Consider the following 16419-nt stretch of genomic DNA (forward strand, 5'->3'; position numbering starts at 1 on the left):
TTCAAAAGTCTGGAAATTAATACAAACACCTTAAAAGTTATGGAAAAGTTGAATCCTCCTACGAGCTACATTTACATCTGAAGAGGTTTTAGTGTTATGGAGTCATTTAAATCTAACTTCAAGGATTGATATGTGATGCCTACAAATGGAAGATCATTCTTTCTGTATGCAGTAATCAACAATTTAGTGTGATTAGGGCTATAGCTATCGAATAGTTTAGTAATCGAGTATTCTACCAAAAATTCCATCGATTAATCGAGTAATCGGATAAAATGTGTTTTTGCTTAATTAAAGTGAAATATTAATTATGCAAGAGAAAATAAGACTCCTGGGTCTCTTAAAATTAACAACTAAGTTTCCTTTTTTAGAAAAAAAAAATATTTGTATTTTTTAAATGCATAGAATGCAATGCATACATCACAAATAAACATTTAATTATTACCCATTGTTTCTTTGTCTGTACTTGTACTGTGAGCAATGACAATAAAGTTGAAAGATGAATTAAGTGGATTTAAGTCCCATTCGGTTGGGGTTTTAAATAAAGCATTTTCTGAGATGCACATTAAACATTAAACACATACAACATTAATTTAATTTATCTTTTAATTATTGAAAATTAACTTAACTTTTGTGTAAACAAAGGGGATTTACTATTAAAAATAAAACATGGAAGAAATGTTGTGCGATTAAACCTTAAAAAAATAATGTTGGATTTTTTTTTAGTAGTAGGCTATGTACATTCTGCTGAACAAAAGTCTTTAACCGGACTTTTATTTTGACGGGTCGACGTACCTTTACAGCTCTGTGTATGTGATGTGACGCTAGTTTTACTCAAATCAAACGGTCAAATGCTCATGAAGTGACTGTCAGAGCAGTTCTGGAGATGTTCTTCATGTGTTCATGTCCTTATTTAGTGAGACAGCAGACGCTGAAATCACCGGAGCGTCACGCGCGCTTCAGTGTGTGTTAATAAAGGAAGACGCGCTTCTGCTCCATTCATTAACACAGACACGCAGAACATGCAGGATTCATATTTAAATAGACTGTTCCGGCTTAATATTTACAGATATTAGTCCATATCATGATTTGATGTAAGTGCAATGACCTATTTTTGATTAATTCATCCAAAATTTAGCAAATTTTTATGACTGGATTCCGCGATTCCCTCCACGTTTTCTGCATCGCGGAAATCATAGGGCTCTAGTTGTGGTATCCCAGCTCTATCTTACAATGGACACACGTCACGATGTTTTCTTTACGTTTGCCCGCACCCTCAAATCAAAACACCGCTGACTCCTTACAGTATGCGATCTCGGACCGGACGCAGCGCTTGTGTCTCCTTCCGCTTTGTGGGTGACGTAAACGCATTGTCACATTAAAAAAATCATTGCGAAAGAACCTGACGTGAGATTTAAAATAAATTAAAAGAGGCTTCGAGGCAGAGGAATTTGCCTCGATCATTTTTTGTAATCGAGTTACTCGAGGAGTCGTTTCAGCCCTAAGTGGATATAGAAATCTGACTGATACCAAGAGCTTATATTTCTGTTTATTATGACTCACACCATATATACACTATCATTGAAAAGTTTCTGGTCTGTAAGTTTTGTAAATATTTTTAAAAGCAGCCTCTTCTGTTCAACAGGACTGTATTTATTTGATAAAAAAAAACAGTAAAAACAGATGCGCAGCTGAATTTTCACCATCTTTACTCCAGTCTTCAGTGTCTAATATACTGATTCACTGCTCAAGAAACATTTCTGATTATTATCAATGAGGAAATCAGTTCCTTCATATTTTTGTCGAAACGGTGATATTCCTTTTTGCAGGATTTTTTGAAGAAAAGAAAGCAAAACAGAACAGAAAAAACTGAAATCTCTTCTAACAATGTAAAAACACTTTCTGACACTTTTGATCAGTTTAATGTGGATTACGTTGCTGACACTGTTTCTTTAAACAGGATGGGGAGAATATTTTCTATCTGGCTGTTGATGACATCGAGACGGATACAGAGCTTCTGATTGGCTACCTGGACAGCGATATGGAGGAGGAAGAGGAGGACCTGGAGGAAGACCAGGACATCAAAGATGAAGATGGGAACAGTAAAGAGAGCAAACACCTCGGTGCAGAAACAGGTATGTATGTTAAGGGTCTTTCTAAAAGGGATTATGAATCATTTACACAGAAATGAGTGAATGGGTCTACAGATAACCGTCTAGATCACAATAATTAGGCATAAATATAATGGCATAAATAACTACAATAGAAGTAATGATAATTTGTTATGAATAAATGCAGTTTATGTTTTTTGTTCTAGTCTAATGGCCATGTAGTCATAATTGTGTCAAAATGCAGCAGTGAAACGCGGTTCTTCATATCCTTTATCAGGCACTTAAAGGCATAGTTCACCCAGAAATGAAAATTTGATGAAAATGTACTCATTCTCAGGCCATCCAAGATGTAGATTAATTTGCTTCTTCATCAGATTTGGAGATTTTAGCATTGCATCACTTGCTCATCAATGGATCCTCTGCAGTGAATGGGTGCCGTCAGAATGAGAGTCAAACAGCTGATAAAAACATCACAATAATACATAAGTAATACACACCACTCCAGACCATCAGTTAATGTCTTGAAAAGTGAAAAGCTGTGTGTTTGTAAGAAACAAATCCATCAAGGCATTCATAATCCATAATCACACTTCCTCCAGTGAAAAAAGTCTCTGTTGTCCTTTCACATCAAAATCCACCCTCATATTAATTTAGAGCTATTTTGAATTGTTTTCTGGTGTAAACCAGGGCTTGATCTGTGCAGATTTCTCTCCCGATTCACACAACATACTGTGTTGTTGTATTATGTTGTATGATAAATATGGCAGCATTACATAAGCCAGAGCAAAACTAACATCTCTGGTTTATAATGTGTGCTTGTGTGTGTGTGTGTGTATAGAGCTGGTGATTAAGAAGGAAGATTACCCATGTCTGCTGTGTGAAAGCAGCTTCCCCAGTGAAGAAGTGTTAGCTGAACATCTTCAGAGCCTTCATCAGAGAGGAAGTACAGAGGACAAAGAGTTCAAATGTCACTCCTGCGGAAAAGAGTTTCCTGTCAAACAGGCCCTGCAGCGCCAGTCAGTAGCACACACACACACACACACAGTACACAGCTCATCAGTGTCTCACGTATTAATGCTGTTTTCCTGTTGATTTGCAGTGTTCTTCACTGTACAGAGAGCTCCGCTTCATCAGGAGACCCTTCAAAAGCTCATCAGTGTGTCCTGTGTCACAGCACCTTCTGTTCAGAGTCCAGGTACATCAGTCTCGAGCCGTTTCCATTCTCATGTGCAATGCCCACTGCTCCTGTTTCCCTTTGAAACATGCCACATTAAAGAAGCATTTCCTGGTGATTTTAAGTTAAAATTGAGTGTTTGTGTGTGCAGTTTTGAACAGCATAAAGAGATGTGTAAAGGAGACGGACGGTTTATCTGTAAGGTTGAGAGCTGTGGGAAAAGATTCAGGAGTAAAGACGCCTTGAAGAAACACAAAGGCAACGTCCACACAGGTTGGTCACACACACACACACACACACACACACACTGTGAGAGAGATATTACCCGTCTGTAATGAGTCTAATCAGCGGCTGTTTAACACCTTCATTAATCTCTTCATTTCTGAACCGCTCTTCATCCTCTCGGTCTGTCAGATAAACGCTAAGCGCTCCCTCTCTCTCTACACTCATCTTTTCACTAGACTCTCAACACGTCTGTCTCTCTGCCAGAAGCGCACACATCTGAGAAAATGAGTCGCAGGCCCCTAATCAGCTGATGAAAGCATGTATCAGAATGTTTTCAGTGTTATTTTCAGTAATTATAATTGGACCGTTTAGCCACATGCAAGTAAATAAGTCATTTGCAAATTAATCCAAACAGTAAGCTAAACGATTAACTGAGCGCTTGTGGAAGTACTTACAGCTATATAAATAAATAATGTGTGTTTTGCTATAGTAAGGTCTTTAAAGTGGACATGGAGAAGAGGATAAAGCTTTGACATACTATTTAGATGTAAACATTACAACGTACAATCTCTCTGCCTAGTCCAACCAAACCTCTTTTTCATGGTTCTGTTCTGTGCTTTCTGGGCTGTGAATATCAGCTCTGGATCCCATCAAGTTTTCAGAATTTGAAAAAACTTAAAATTAAGATAAATGGTACAAAAGAAGATATCTCAGATTATAATTAACAAATCTTTCTACACTTTGCATGCCAACAACTTGTTTGTTTTTCAGGAAAGTTATTTTATTTACAATTATTGTTTGCTATGCATTTTATGTTATTTATCTAAAAGATTTCTGACTGTGAAGTTATTTAGAAAAAAAAATTACGTATCTAATTATTTAGAATTAAAGACAACCCAAGAAGAATTTAAGCACTCTGGATGTTGAAATATTCTCAAATCCACAAGCAAGGTCACATTTATCTTCGTGTGATGAAACTCAGTGGACGACATGCAGTCTTTCAATAGGTCTCCATGCGATTTGGAAACTCCCCATGCAGACTTTGAACTGGTTTTATGTTTTTAAACTTTGAACATGTAAATTTGCTGTGTTGACTGTTGTATACCTGTTCAAGAGAAAATAATAAAATGAAAATCTGTCATCATTTACTCACACTCAAGTTGCTCCAAACCTGTATGAGTTTCTTCTGTTGAACACACACCCACACACACACACACACCCACACACACACACACACAAGGGGCCCTATTTTAACGATCTAAAGCAAAATGCAAAGCGCATGGTGCAGGTGCACTCAGGGTGTGTCCAAATCCACTTTTGTTATTTTAATGACGGAAAAACGGTCTGTGCGCCGGGGCGCATTTTTTGGATTGGGTTGTCCCTATTATCTTTATAAGTAATTTGACGTAACGTTCCGAGTGTCATCTCCCTTTAAGAGCGAGATGTGCTCGCGCCATGGCGGATCGCTATTTACATGGCGGAAAACCCGAACGCTTCTCAAGTGAAGAAACCGATCTGCTTTTGCGCGAAGTTAAAGCGTTCGAGCAGATCATCTACAGGACAAGCAGGCATCCACCAAAGCTCCGCGCGATGAGTCAGTTAAAGGTACAGGTTGTAGGACCTGCCACGAGAGGGCGCACTACCAAAACAATAACAATCGCCTGGTTTGATGACGCTAAGAAGGACCATCGAATGATGGGATTTGTTGTCTTCTACCCAACCGCTGACGGCAATCAATCAGACGGAAAGATAAATCATGGATTTAACGGATGCAAAGACGCGATCGGACTATGGATCAGACGCGTCCTCGCGCGGGTCTAGAGACGCGATGCCCCACATTTGGCGTGTATGCCCCATAATACTAATCTTGTTGTTTGTTATAATTGCATACATTTTCTGTAAAGATACGAATAAAAACAACTCACCTGTCAAGTAAAACACAAGCGAGATCGGCATCTCTTTCTAGTTGAAGTTTGTCGCGAAGCTCTCTCCATCTAGAAAATGCAACACCGATACTGATCCTCGCTCTTTCTCTCCTCTTGTCCCAAACTCTTCTTGGTTCATTTGGTTGGCCCATATGCTTTCGTTTACGGGAGCTGTCCTTGTTGACAGAACCAGTGGCAGACGGTAAACAGTAATTATGTTCCATAAATAAGTAACACAATCCATCATAAAATGTGCAAGAAGAAGTAAATAAGGAACTGCTTGAAGCAAGCTAGTGGTTTGCTGGACGCTAGACACTACTTCCGCATTTGTCCACGACACTGTTGTCATGTGGTTTCTACATCAGTAAAGGCTGTAACAAAGGGTAACTAACGTCACTGTTTAGAATGGGAGTTTGAGTTTGAGCACCTGAGTATAAGTCGCATCATGTCTAAAAAAACATATAAGGCACACTGTGACTATAAGTCACATTTATTTAGAACCAAGAACCAAGAGAAAACATTACCATCTACAGCCGCGAGAGGGCGCTCTGGGGTAGACTTCAGGAGCACTGAGCAGCATAGAGCGCCCTCTGGCAGCTGTAGATGGTAATGTTTTCTCTTTGTTCATTTCTCTTAGTTCATTTCTCTTGGTTCATGTCAAATTGATTTTGATAAATAAGTCGCACCTGACTATAAGTCGCAGGACCAGCCAAACTATGAAAAAAAGTGCGACTTATAGTCCGGAAAATACGGTAGTTGAAAACATAGAGATTTCATTCATCATTATAAGTAGTTATAGGCTGAATTGCAAATAGTTACCTTAATTCTAATACACGCAATGACTATCCATCATTACATTTTTATATTTATGTAGCCTACACAATAATATTCTTTTACACTGTAATCCTTCTGTTTTTAATATTTGGCATGTTTGTGTGATGCACATCCCTGTGTGTAATAAACAAAGTCAACACGTACTGTGGACCCGCCCAGAGGCGCATTTTCTACCAACGCGCTCTTTAAATAACAAAAAAAAATATTGCCCCATTGACGTTAGACTTAGACCAGGTTTGAGCAGCAATGCGCCTGAACACACCTCTTTTTTAGACCAGCATGCCCATGGGCGCACAAATGGGCACAAATGCATTTGCTAATTAAACGACGTGGCGCTGGACGTGGAAAATGTGAACGGCGCCAGACTGAAATTAGCAAACACATTTGCGTTGCGCCTTGTGCCGCATTGTGCCGGGTGTATGATATGGCCCAAGGTATTTTGAAGAATGTTGGTAATCAAGTAGTTACTGGAAGCCATATAAGTACATGGCTAGCATCAACTTTTTGGTTACCAGTATCTTCTGTGTTCAACATGCTGTAAGATAGAAAATCATGCAGGTTTGGAACTTTGGAACTCTGGACTTGAGTGTGAAATTTTGTTTTTCATAATTTTTATTTTTGGGTGAACTATGCCTTTAAGTTTCAACAATATGCTGAAATAAACCAATCACCAGAGAGTTCATTTACATATTGAAATTTTAAGGACACACTACCAAAAACAAACAAATGAACAAAACTAAAACACTAAATTCTGACTGTTTTTGCGGAAAAAAACCTAGACTAAGATTAAAGTGTATTTCCAAATAAAGTGTAGAATATGACCTTTAAAATTATTTTCAATAAACCAGTGCTTTAAGAGCAGTTATCGAGGGATATTGTATCTTCCTTTTATACGGGAAATACGTGTTAGCTGACCTTTCACCCCTTTTAAATATAGATGTTTTCGTCTTGGTGTTGTACTTCATGCTGACCCAGGAACTGCTTCATGTAAGGACTTCCTGATGTTTATTTGGAACTGATGCAGTGTCTCCATTAGCAGCTCCTCATGCCATCAGGATGTGTCCTGCTGCTCATGTGATGTATGACCTGTGTGTGTGTGTGTGTGTGTGTGTGTGTGTGTGTATGTAGGGAGTGCTCGCAGGAAGTTGGTATGCACCATCTGTAATAAGAAGTGCTCATCCTCACTCAACCTGCAGGAACACCGCAAGGTCAGATCATCTCTCCATATATCTCCTCTTATCGTTCATCCAGTTCATCTCTTCATATTTCTTACCTTTCACTTCATCTATTTTGGCTTTAATCTGTCTCCTCTGTCATGCCATCTATCCGTCTGTCCTTTTTCTGGCCCTGTCTCAAATGACACACTCAGCGCTTGCAGTGCTCCATACTTTTAGTCCGCACTTTTAGCACTAAAGGAATTACGCAAATCAGGTAATGGAATAAACATTTGGAAAATCTAGCATTCAACACAATTTGCACCACGCAGTTCTCCATCTTGCAGGCTGGATATGATTTGACATCCTGTCCACCAGTCCACCACTGCGATCCAGAGAGACTTGACTTGGTTCTTGAAAATATAAAATGGGTTTACAGCCTGCTAATTGTGACAGGCAAATACTGCTGCTGACATTTGCAAACAAAACACTTTTTTTGTTTCTGTATACATTTATTTACAATAAACAGAGCCATATTTTCAAGTAAAAGTATGAAAATGAATTAATTTAAATATGTTTGGTGCAGCACTTTACTAGCTCAGAAGCCCTATTCGCACGGGATGAGTATTACCTGGTGACCTCCAGTCATTTCATTTGTAAAATTTGCAGAGGTTGTCTGTGATCTTAATCCTGTGTGAATCGTCCATGTCTGTAATTTGTAAAGTAAAATTTCCCCCTCAAATGACCTACCATTTTTCACCGAACACCGAGGTCCTGTGATAATATTAGTCCCGTGCTAATCGGCATATCTGTGATTTGGCCAGCATTTGGCGGGTCATATAGCATTTTTTGAGGTTTTTGTTTCATGTGCGCCTTTTTATCCATCTTTCGACTGTTTTTCTCACAATTCCAACTTTTTTCTCAGAATTGCATGATATAAACTCACAATTGTGTGTTTCATATGTACAATTGTGAGTTATATAACAATTCTGACTTTTTCCCCTCACAACTGCAAATTTATGCAATCTTTAAAAACAAACGCAGAATTTGCGTCATTTTATCTTGCAATCATTCTTCTTCTTCAAAAATATTTATTGCGAGATATAATGTCCAAATTGCTGTATAAAGTAAACTTTTTTATGGCAGTTGTGAATTTACATCTTGCATTTCTGAGTTTGTTTTTTAGAATTGCATGATATAAACTGACAGTTCTGACCTTTTTTCCTCACAATTGAGAGTTTATATCTCACAATTCTGAATTTTTCTCAGAATTCTGACTTCTTTTCTCAAAATATATAAAGTCCAAATCTGAGGAAAAAAAGACCTCTGAATTGCAAGTTCATGTCTCACAATTCTGACTTTATAATGCACATATTTCTTGTTATAAAGTCAGAATGTAACCGTGTCACAGATGAAGATCACAAGAGCAAAAATCCACATCAAGTTCACCATTTAGGACCTCATCTTTCGTATCTCGCTTAAGTTCTCAACTTCCTCTTTTCTTCTCTTTGGCTGCTGTCTGATACATATATGTAACTAGTCTGTTTCATTGTTTTTGAAAAGCTGGAAAAAAAAAAGAAATGTAGCCATATTAGACTCTGCTTCGCTCTTGTATGCCGTCCATCTCTCTGTCTCTTAGCTGGAGATGGGCTTTGTGTTGATGTTGTAAGGTTTTCCACTGGTGTGAGTGTGTACAGAAAAGAGGTCTTTTGTTTCACAACTCATCCCCGTGGCCCTTGTGAAATTTAAGAGTTGGGGAGTCCAGACGGCCTGACCTTCCTGCTGGCGTCAGGGTTCCTCTACTAAAAGACCCGAGGAATATCAAACAAATAGCTTCATCATCATCTCCAAATCACCACAAAAGTCTGTTCCTGGTCCATGTATTCCTGGGAAGATTCATGGTTATAGTGTGTTGGCGTCCTTTTCAATACATATTCCACTTTTTAGATTCTTTTCAATGAAACCGCAATGCTAATCCTTGGCAGAGCGAGTTGAAAGTGACAAATGAAGGTCATATGATTTTCTGACTGAAGGAGGTAGGTGAAGAACCACAAAGCAGGTTTATTGTTCTTATGATTGGAATGCATCCCGAGCTGTTCCCATTGCTCCACAAAACCAACATCCGGCTCTGTTTTGGCCTGGAGAATGCTATCGTCACCCTCTTTGCCTAAACTTGACATAAAACAGGCACTTCCTCCTGTCAGTGTTCACTCCTCAGCGGTTTTCAGCGCAGCCGTTTTGTGTCATTGAATCATTCCAGTCACAGCTGTCCGGATTTGGCTTCACCTGCAAGAGAATCATCTGCATTTGCTGCTGTGGTGTACATTTCTGATTTTTCGGAAATGCTGATGTTTCTGTCAAATTCATCCCAGGGGTAATGTTAAATGCTAACCTGTTAGGAGCTTCTATGTTGTTTTGTTTTATTGGACACTTTCCTGCTCTGAATCAAAGATGCATTCAAATGATTTAATATTATTTAAGAATGTTTTTATAATATTGCTACCCAGGCTCATTGGAAATACACGCCTCTACTTCTACTTCTGCAAAAGGAAAAAAAAAATATATATAAATTACTTATACGTATGCATGGCTGCACTAGAGGCAGTAAAAGACTTTTATTCCTTTTCATACAAAATATGATTTTTTACAGGGCATAAGTTAGTTTAAGAAAGCCTAATTTCTTGCACAATATTACATAATGTCTTCAAAATAATTTTAGGATGCTGAGAAAGTAAATGAATGTCAAATTCCTCCATCAGATATCAGACCTATTATTAATTGTTATATAATCAATACGTTTTTATTGTATTTATGTGATATTTGTATTTCTGTAATTGAGTCTTTGCCTTAAAAATAGCCTCAGATGCTGACATGGCATTAAATAAAATTATACTACTACTACTTTTGCATTTGTTAACACAATGGGGTTAGTGTTACACACCACAATGCATATCTGAAGCAATGTAAACACAGAAATATGTGCCTGTTGCAACGTAAAGAAAACAAACAAAACAAACCTACAAAAAAAAAAAAAAAAAACCTGTGGCCACAGTCACTTATTGAATGCACGGTTTAGCACCATTTACTAGACATTTCACTTTGAAACTGCCATGAAATGTGCAGTGAGATACATAATATTGTTTAGCAGAAACGTCGCCAAAAGCACATATTTCCAATGAGCCTGGGTTGTAATATTTGCTAGTTGTGTAATGTACAGGTGCTGGTCATATAATTAGAATATCATCAAAAGGTTGATTCATTTCACTAATTCCATTCAAAAAGTGAAACTTGTATATTATGTTCATTCATTACACACAGACTGATATATTTCAAATGTTTATATATTTTAATTTTGATGATTATGACTGACAACTAAGGAAAATCCCAAATTCAGTATCTCAGAAAATTTGAATATTACTTAAGACCAATACAAAGAAAGGATTTTTAGAAATGTTGGCCAACTGAAAAGTATGAACATGAAAAGTGTGAGCATGTACAGCACTCAATACTTAGTTGGGGCTCCTTTTGCCTGAATTACTGCAGCAATGCGGCATGGCATGGAGTCGATCAGTCTGTGGCACTGCTCAGGTGTTATGAGAGCCCAGGTTGCTCTGATAGTGGCCTTCAGCTCCTCTGCATTGTTGGGTCTGACATACCACATCTTACTCTTCACAATACTCCATATATTTTCTATGGGGTTAAGGTCAGGCGAGTTTGCTTGCCAATTAAGAACAGGGATACCATGGCCCTTAAACCAGGTACTGAAAGCTTTAGCACTGTGTGCAGGTGCCAAGTCCTGTTGAAAAATGAAGTCTGCATCTCCATAAAGTTGGTCAGCAGCAGGAAGCATTAAGTGCTCTAAAACTTCCTGGTATACGGCTGTGTTGACCTTGGACCTCAAACACAGTGGACCAACACCAGCAGATGACATGGCACCCCAAAACATCACTGACTGTGGAAACTTTACAATGGACCTCAAGCAACGTGGATTGTGAGCTCCTTCTCTCTTCCTCCAGACTCTGGGACCCTGATATCCAAAGGAAATGCAAAATTTACTTTCATCCGAGAACATAACTTTGGACTACTCAGCAGTAGTTCAGTCCTTTTTGAAGCGAGACGCTTCTGACGCTGTCTGTTGTTCAAGAGTGACTTGACACAATGAATGCGACAGCTGAAACCCATGTCTTGCATACGTCTTTGCATAGTGGTTCTTGAAGAACTGACTCCAGCTGCAGTCCACTGTTTGTGAATCTCCCCCACATTTTTGAATGGGTTTTGTTTCACAATCTTCTCCAGGTTGCGGTTATCCCTATTGCTTGTACACTTTTTTGTACCACATCTTTTCCTTCCCTCCGCCTCTCTATTAATGTGCTTGGACACAGAGCTCTGTGGACAGCCATCCTCTTTTGCAATGACCTTTTGTGTCTTGCCCTCCTTGTGCAAGGTGTCAATGGTCGTCTTTTGGACAACAGCATGATACAGAACTAGACTGAGACACCATTTAAAGGCTTTGCAGGTGTTTTGAGTAAATAGACTGATTAGAGTGTGGCACCAGGTGTCTTCAGTATTGAACCTTTTCACAATATTCAGATTTTCTGAGATACTGAATTTAGGATTTTCCTTAGTTGTCAGTTATAATCATCAAAATTAAAAGAAATAAAAATTTGAAATATATCAGTCTGTGTGTAATGAATGAATATATTTCACTTTTTGAATGGAATTAGTGAAAGAAATCAACTTTTTGATGATATTAAATGACCAGCACCTGTAGTTATAGTTGGTTCAATATCATCTATCCATTTAGTATGACCTTTATTCTGTCAAAAGAAAGTTAATTTAGTGGGAAGCTGATCTATTATAATTTTTGGTAAGGAATGCATACATAGCACGTGTACTTTCTCAACTCATCGATGAAATAGTTTTAGCATCAGGTCTAACAAAAACTCCCCCGCAGCATGATGAATTTAAGTTTCGTTTCAGCAGAATTAAGTTTCAATCTCTGTGGCCTTACTTCATTTCCTGGGCTGCTCGTTATGCAAACACACAGTTTGGTCATGGACCTTTTTCCTGATTTTCCATCCCTCTCCATCTTTGTCTTTGTAATAGATGTCCAGCCTTCCTTTTTTGCACCAGACCGTGTCCATCTGACTGCAGGCCGTTCATACCAGCCCTGCCGTTTGAAAAGCCTGCAAATATAATTTGCTTTGTGAAAGTGGAGACTTGAAAGCTTCTCTTCCACATGCAGAAAGTTTCTCTATACGTTTATAAACTGGCATGAGAAGATTACAAGTACCAAGCATTTCCCAGAAAACTAAGCCATCAGAGCTGTGAATGGAGCTTGTGGCTTTGCTCTCAGTACTTCAAGACATTAAGAGAAGATCTTAGAAATGACTTTCAGAGCATTAATAGAGTGCCATTTTTTTATTAAATGACCTTACAAAATCAGATATATTCACAGTAGAGAAGAGTGGGGTAAGATGTGCCAGTTTTTATGTAAAAGAACAGTTCACCCAAAAATGAAACTTCTGTTATTTATTCACCCTCATGTTGTCCCAAACCCATAAGACGTATGTTCATATTTGAAAAAATTTACAAATTAACAAATATTTTTCAAGATATTTTTAACGAAAACTTAGCGATATCTGCTGCTCCACTGAAAGTCCATTAAACCACAACTTTGATGCTTCAAAAAGTTCATTAAAAACACACAGGTACAGTTGAGCTTGTGTTTATCATATTTGATGTGCTCTATTTATGTATGTTGATTAATGTTTACATCTGAGTAATAGCATACATTCAATTTTGTTCATCATATAAAGTGATCATGTATCTTAACAAGACTTTTTACAATGTCTTCATTAACTTCTTAAAGCATTAACATTTTGGTGTAGAGGACTTTCAATGGAGGCACAGAAATCTCGGGTTTGATTAAAATAAAATACAAATATTATGAAGAGTCCAGGTGCATCTTGTGCTACCACTTACCCACTGACACATCTTACCCCACCCTGCCCTGTGAAAGTCTTTATAGGTGCTCACACAGATGATGTTTAAACGTAATATTTACTTGACATCTTAACATTTTAACGAAACCGAATTAGAAGGAGCCATCGCTGCAAAAAGGGCACAGGAAAAATCCATCAGATTTATAGTTAGGGCACAGTTTTGACAGTTGTATAAAACTTCAGTGAGTGTTTAATTGGAGGATTACTCTGTGTAAAACCACACTTTTTTTATACAGTGCTACTAATTGCACTAGAATTACAGTAACTCTCAGAAAGCAATTTCAAGTATCACAGCTTTTCCAGTAACAACCTGTTCGATATTAGAAGTAGTTAGTATGAAACAAGAAAATAATTGCACACACTCCTAGAATGCTGTAACACTCAGGTTACTGAAGTTTACTGAATCGGCTCATTCTTAGAGTTTCATTCTAAAACGATACCGAGCTATAACTCTGTAGTGTTCATGCCTCTTTAAATGGCTTCAGTATAGATGGCAACTCTATGTTAGTAGTTCATAGTGTAGCCAACTATGTTTCAAAAGAGTTAGAAGCTACAAACTTCTAATAATTTAAAGTAGTTAAACTAAATTATTAGAAGCGTGTAGCTCAGGAATATAGTGTTTCAAAGTACTTCAACATTGGTTTTACATCAAGCACTGTGACACATGTGGCGCGTTGTTTTCATCATACTGGATGAAGTAGCAGAGAAAATTTGACAGTTTTATTATGGCGCGTTTGCAGTTTTCAACAGAAACTGACTGGAGAGAGTTCACAGTAATTTGTACGTCCTGATTCCCTGTGAGAAGTCGGACTGAAATGAACAGATGAACTGAAATGTGAACATTTATTAGCAGACTTGTTACTCAAAACCGATCAGACGTTTAATTACATTTCCATCTGTCTGTGTGTGTGTGTTGTCCTTTGTGAATTGGGTTAAGGATTATTTTCAAGGTCACACACCAAGAACAGGCAACTAAATCCCACCCAAGAGTTCAACAATCACCCTCAACGGTCCAATAAAAGACCTCAGATGTGTTCTGGTCATTACGTTCATATACTGAGCATTCGATTCTTGTCTGGGCTGTCTGTTTGTTGTACTTTGTGGTTACTAAACACAATTGGTGACACTGAAAGTTCACCGTTTGAAAAAGTAGTTTTTCTTAAAGGGTCCTCATGTTATTTCAAACTTTTTTTTTTTTAAGAAATGCCTCAATGTTTTAGTTTGTCCATACAATGGACTTAAATGGTAACCAAAATTGGTGGGTTACCAGCATTCTTTGAAATATCTTTGTCTGTGTTTCACAAAAGAAAGAAATTCCTTTTTCAGCTTTGCAGTATTTTGTCATTTTTGTACTTGCGTCTTATGATGTTTGGTGTATTTTCAGGTTCATGAGATATTTGACTGTACTGATTGCGATAAAAAGTTCATCTCCACGAATCAATTGAAGCGACACATGATTACACACTCTGGTAAAGAACATGCACTCACATACAAATAATCCCAACCGTAAAAACGAGTAGTGTAAGATGGTGTTGGTTTGTTATTTGTGACGTGTGTGTAGAAAAGCGTCCGTACACCTGTGACATCTGCAGCCGAAGCTTCAAGCGTCTGGATCAGGCCACGGCTCACAAGATCATCCACAGTGAGGATAAACCGTACAAGTGTAAGCTGTGCTGGAAGGAGTTCGCCCACCGCAACGTCTACAAGAACCACAAAAAGGTACTGATTAGTGTGTGTGTGTGTGTTCTTGATGTCTTGAGAGGCCTTCGTTTGTTCCAGTTTCAAAGGAAAGACAGATGGTTGGATGGACAGAGAGACTGACAGATTTTTGACCAAATAAACTGCTGTCATCTTATCTTAATGGCAATCTGGAGCCCAATCAGCCACTGTGGAGCCTAATCAAAACCTTCAGCCTAAACATGACCTGTAATGACCCCGTGTGACCCCTGACCTTTACACCCTGCAGATAGCATTAACCCCAAAACCCCACACAGCTCTGAACAGAGAGTGTGTGAAATAAAGAAAAGAGCACAGAAATCAACGTTCAGATCTAGAAGGATAATATTTACTTTCTTAACAAATGACTTTAGTCTTTCGTTTAGAAAGTAAATATGAAAACTCTTTTGCTTTCTGCTCATTTGACCAAGGAAACATAACATTCACAACATTTTTATGTTTTGAACTAAATACGAATGCTACTTTGCTTGTACAACTACAATGGAGGGGCCAAAATCTGCTGTTTCTGATCTTACAAATCATAATTTGTGCTTTGAAGATGAATGAAAGTCTTACAGGTTTGGAGCAATGTGAGGGTGAGTGAATGATGACAGAATAAAAAAAAAAAAAAAAAAAAAAATGGTGACATAATCCTTTAAGTGCACAATAAGTTAAATAGCCCTGAAAATGCATTTTGTACGTTTAGTTTTTTTCACCCTAAGATTTCACCGTCCCCCCATAGCCACATTTACTGGCCACTGGTTTGAAAACCGCTGTTCTAGGTCTTTGCCCGGTGGTTTCTCGGGTGTTCTGCGTGGTTCATTTGTGGTTAATACAACCCGAGTCAATATTGTCCACCAAAGAAAATCTGAAGTCTGAAGTAAAACCAACCTCAACAAGCCTCTGATATATATCACATTATGGAAGTTTATTCATCTTATAATAAAACACTTCTCTGAGCTGTTTTTCTGTCTGCAGACTCATTCGGAGGAGAGGCCCTTCCAGTGTGAGGAGTGTAAGGCCCTGTTCCGCACCCCGTTCTCCTTACAGCGCCACCTCCTCATTCATACCAGTAAGTGTGTGTGTGTGTGTATCAACACAACTCTCCAAACACACATGCTGCACGAGTGCTCTGTGTTTGTGTCGTTACTCGTGAGTAAATGTGAGCAGCTCAAAGTATCCTGACACTCAAATCAGACCGGGTCCAGACAGACACGCGCCTCTCCATCGGCCCCCAGCGCCCCCTGAACCCTGGGCTCTGTGTCTGCGGGTGCAGGG

At 38.4% G+C, this 16419-nt stretch overlaps 1 protein-coding gene across 1 annotated transcript in view; it reads left to right on the forward strand.

Annotated features, from left to right (window-relative positions):
- Positions 1-16419, forward strand: part of LOC132129573 (PR domain zinc finger protein 5-like) — a 95505-nt gene that overhangs the window by 23785 nt on the left and 55301 nt on the right. The window contains exons 4-11 of the mRNA XM_059541206.1: positions 1958-2132; positions 2947-3124; positions 3208-3303; positions 3434-3555; positions 7395-7474; positions 14810-14894; positions 14987-15144; positions 16120-16213. Of these exons, the coding sequence (XP_059397189.1) occupies positions 1958-2132; positions 2947-3124; positions 3208-3303; positions 3434-3555; positions 7395-7474; positions 14810-14894; positions 14987-15144; positions 16120-16213 (988 nt within the window). The remainder of the gene's footprint in view (positions 1-1957; positions 2133-2946; positions 3125-3207; positions 3304-3433; positions 3556-7394; positions 7475-14809; positions 14895-14986; positions 15145-16119; positions 16214-16419) is intronic.

Source organism: Carassius carassius, chromosome 46, assembly GCF_963082965.1.
Source record: "Carassius carassius chromosome 46, fCarCar2.1, whole genome shotgun sequence".
Classification (NCBI taxonomy): Eukaryota; Metazoa; Chordata; class Actinopteri; order Cypriniformes; family Cyprinidae; genus Carassius; species Carassius carassius.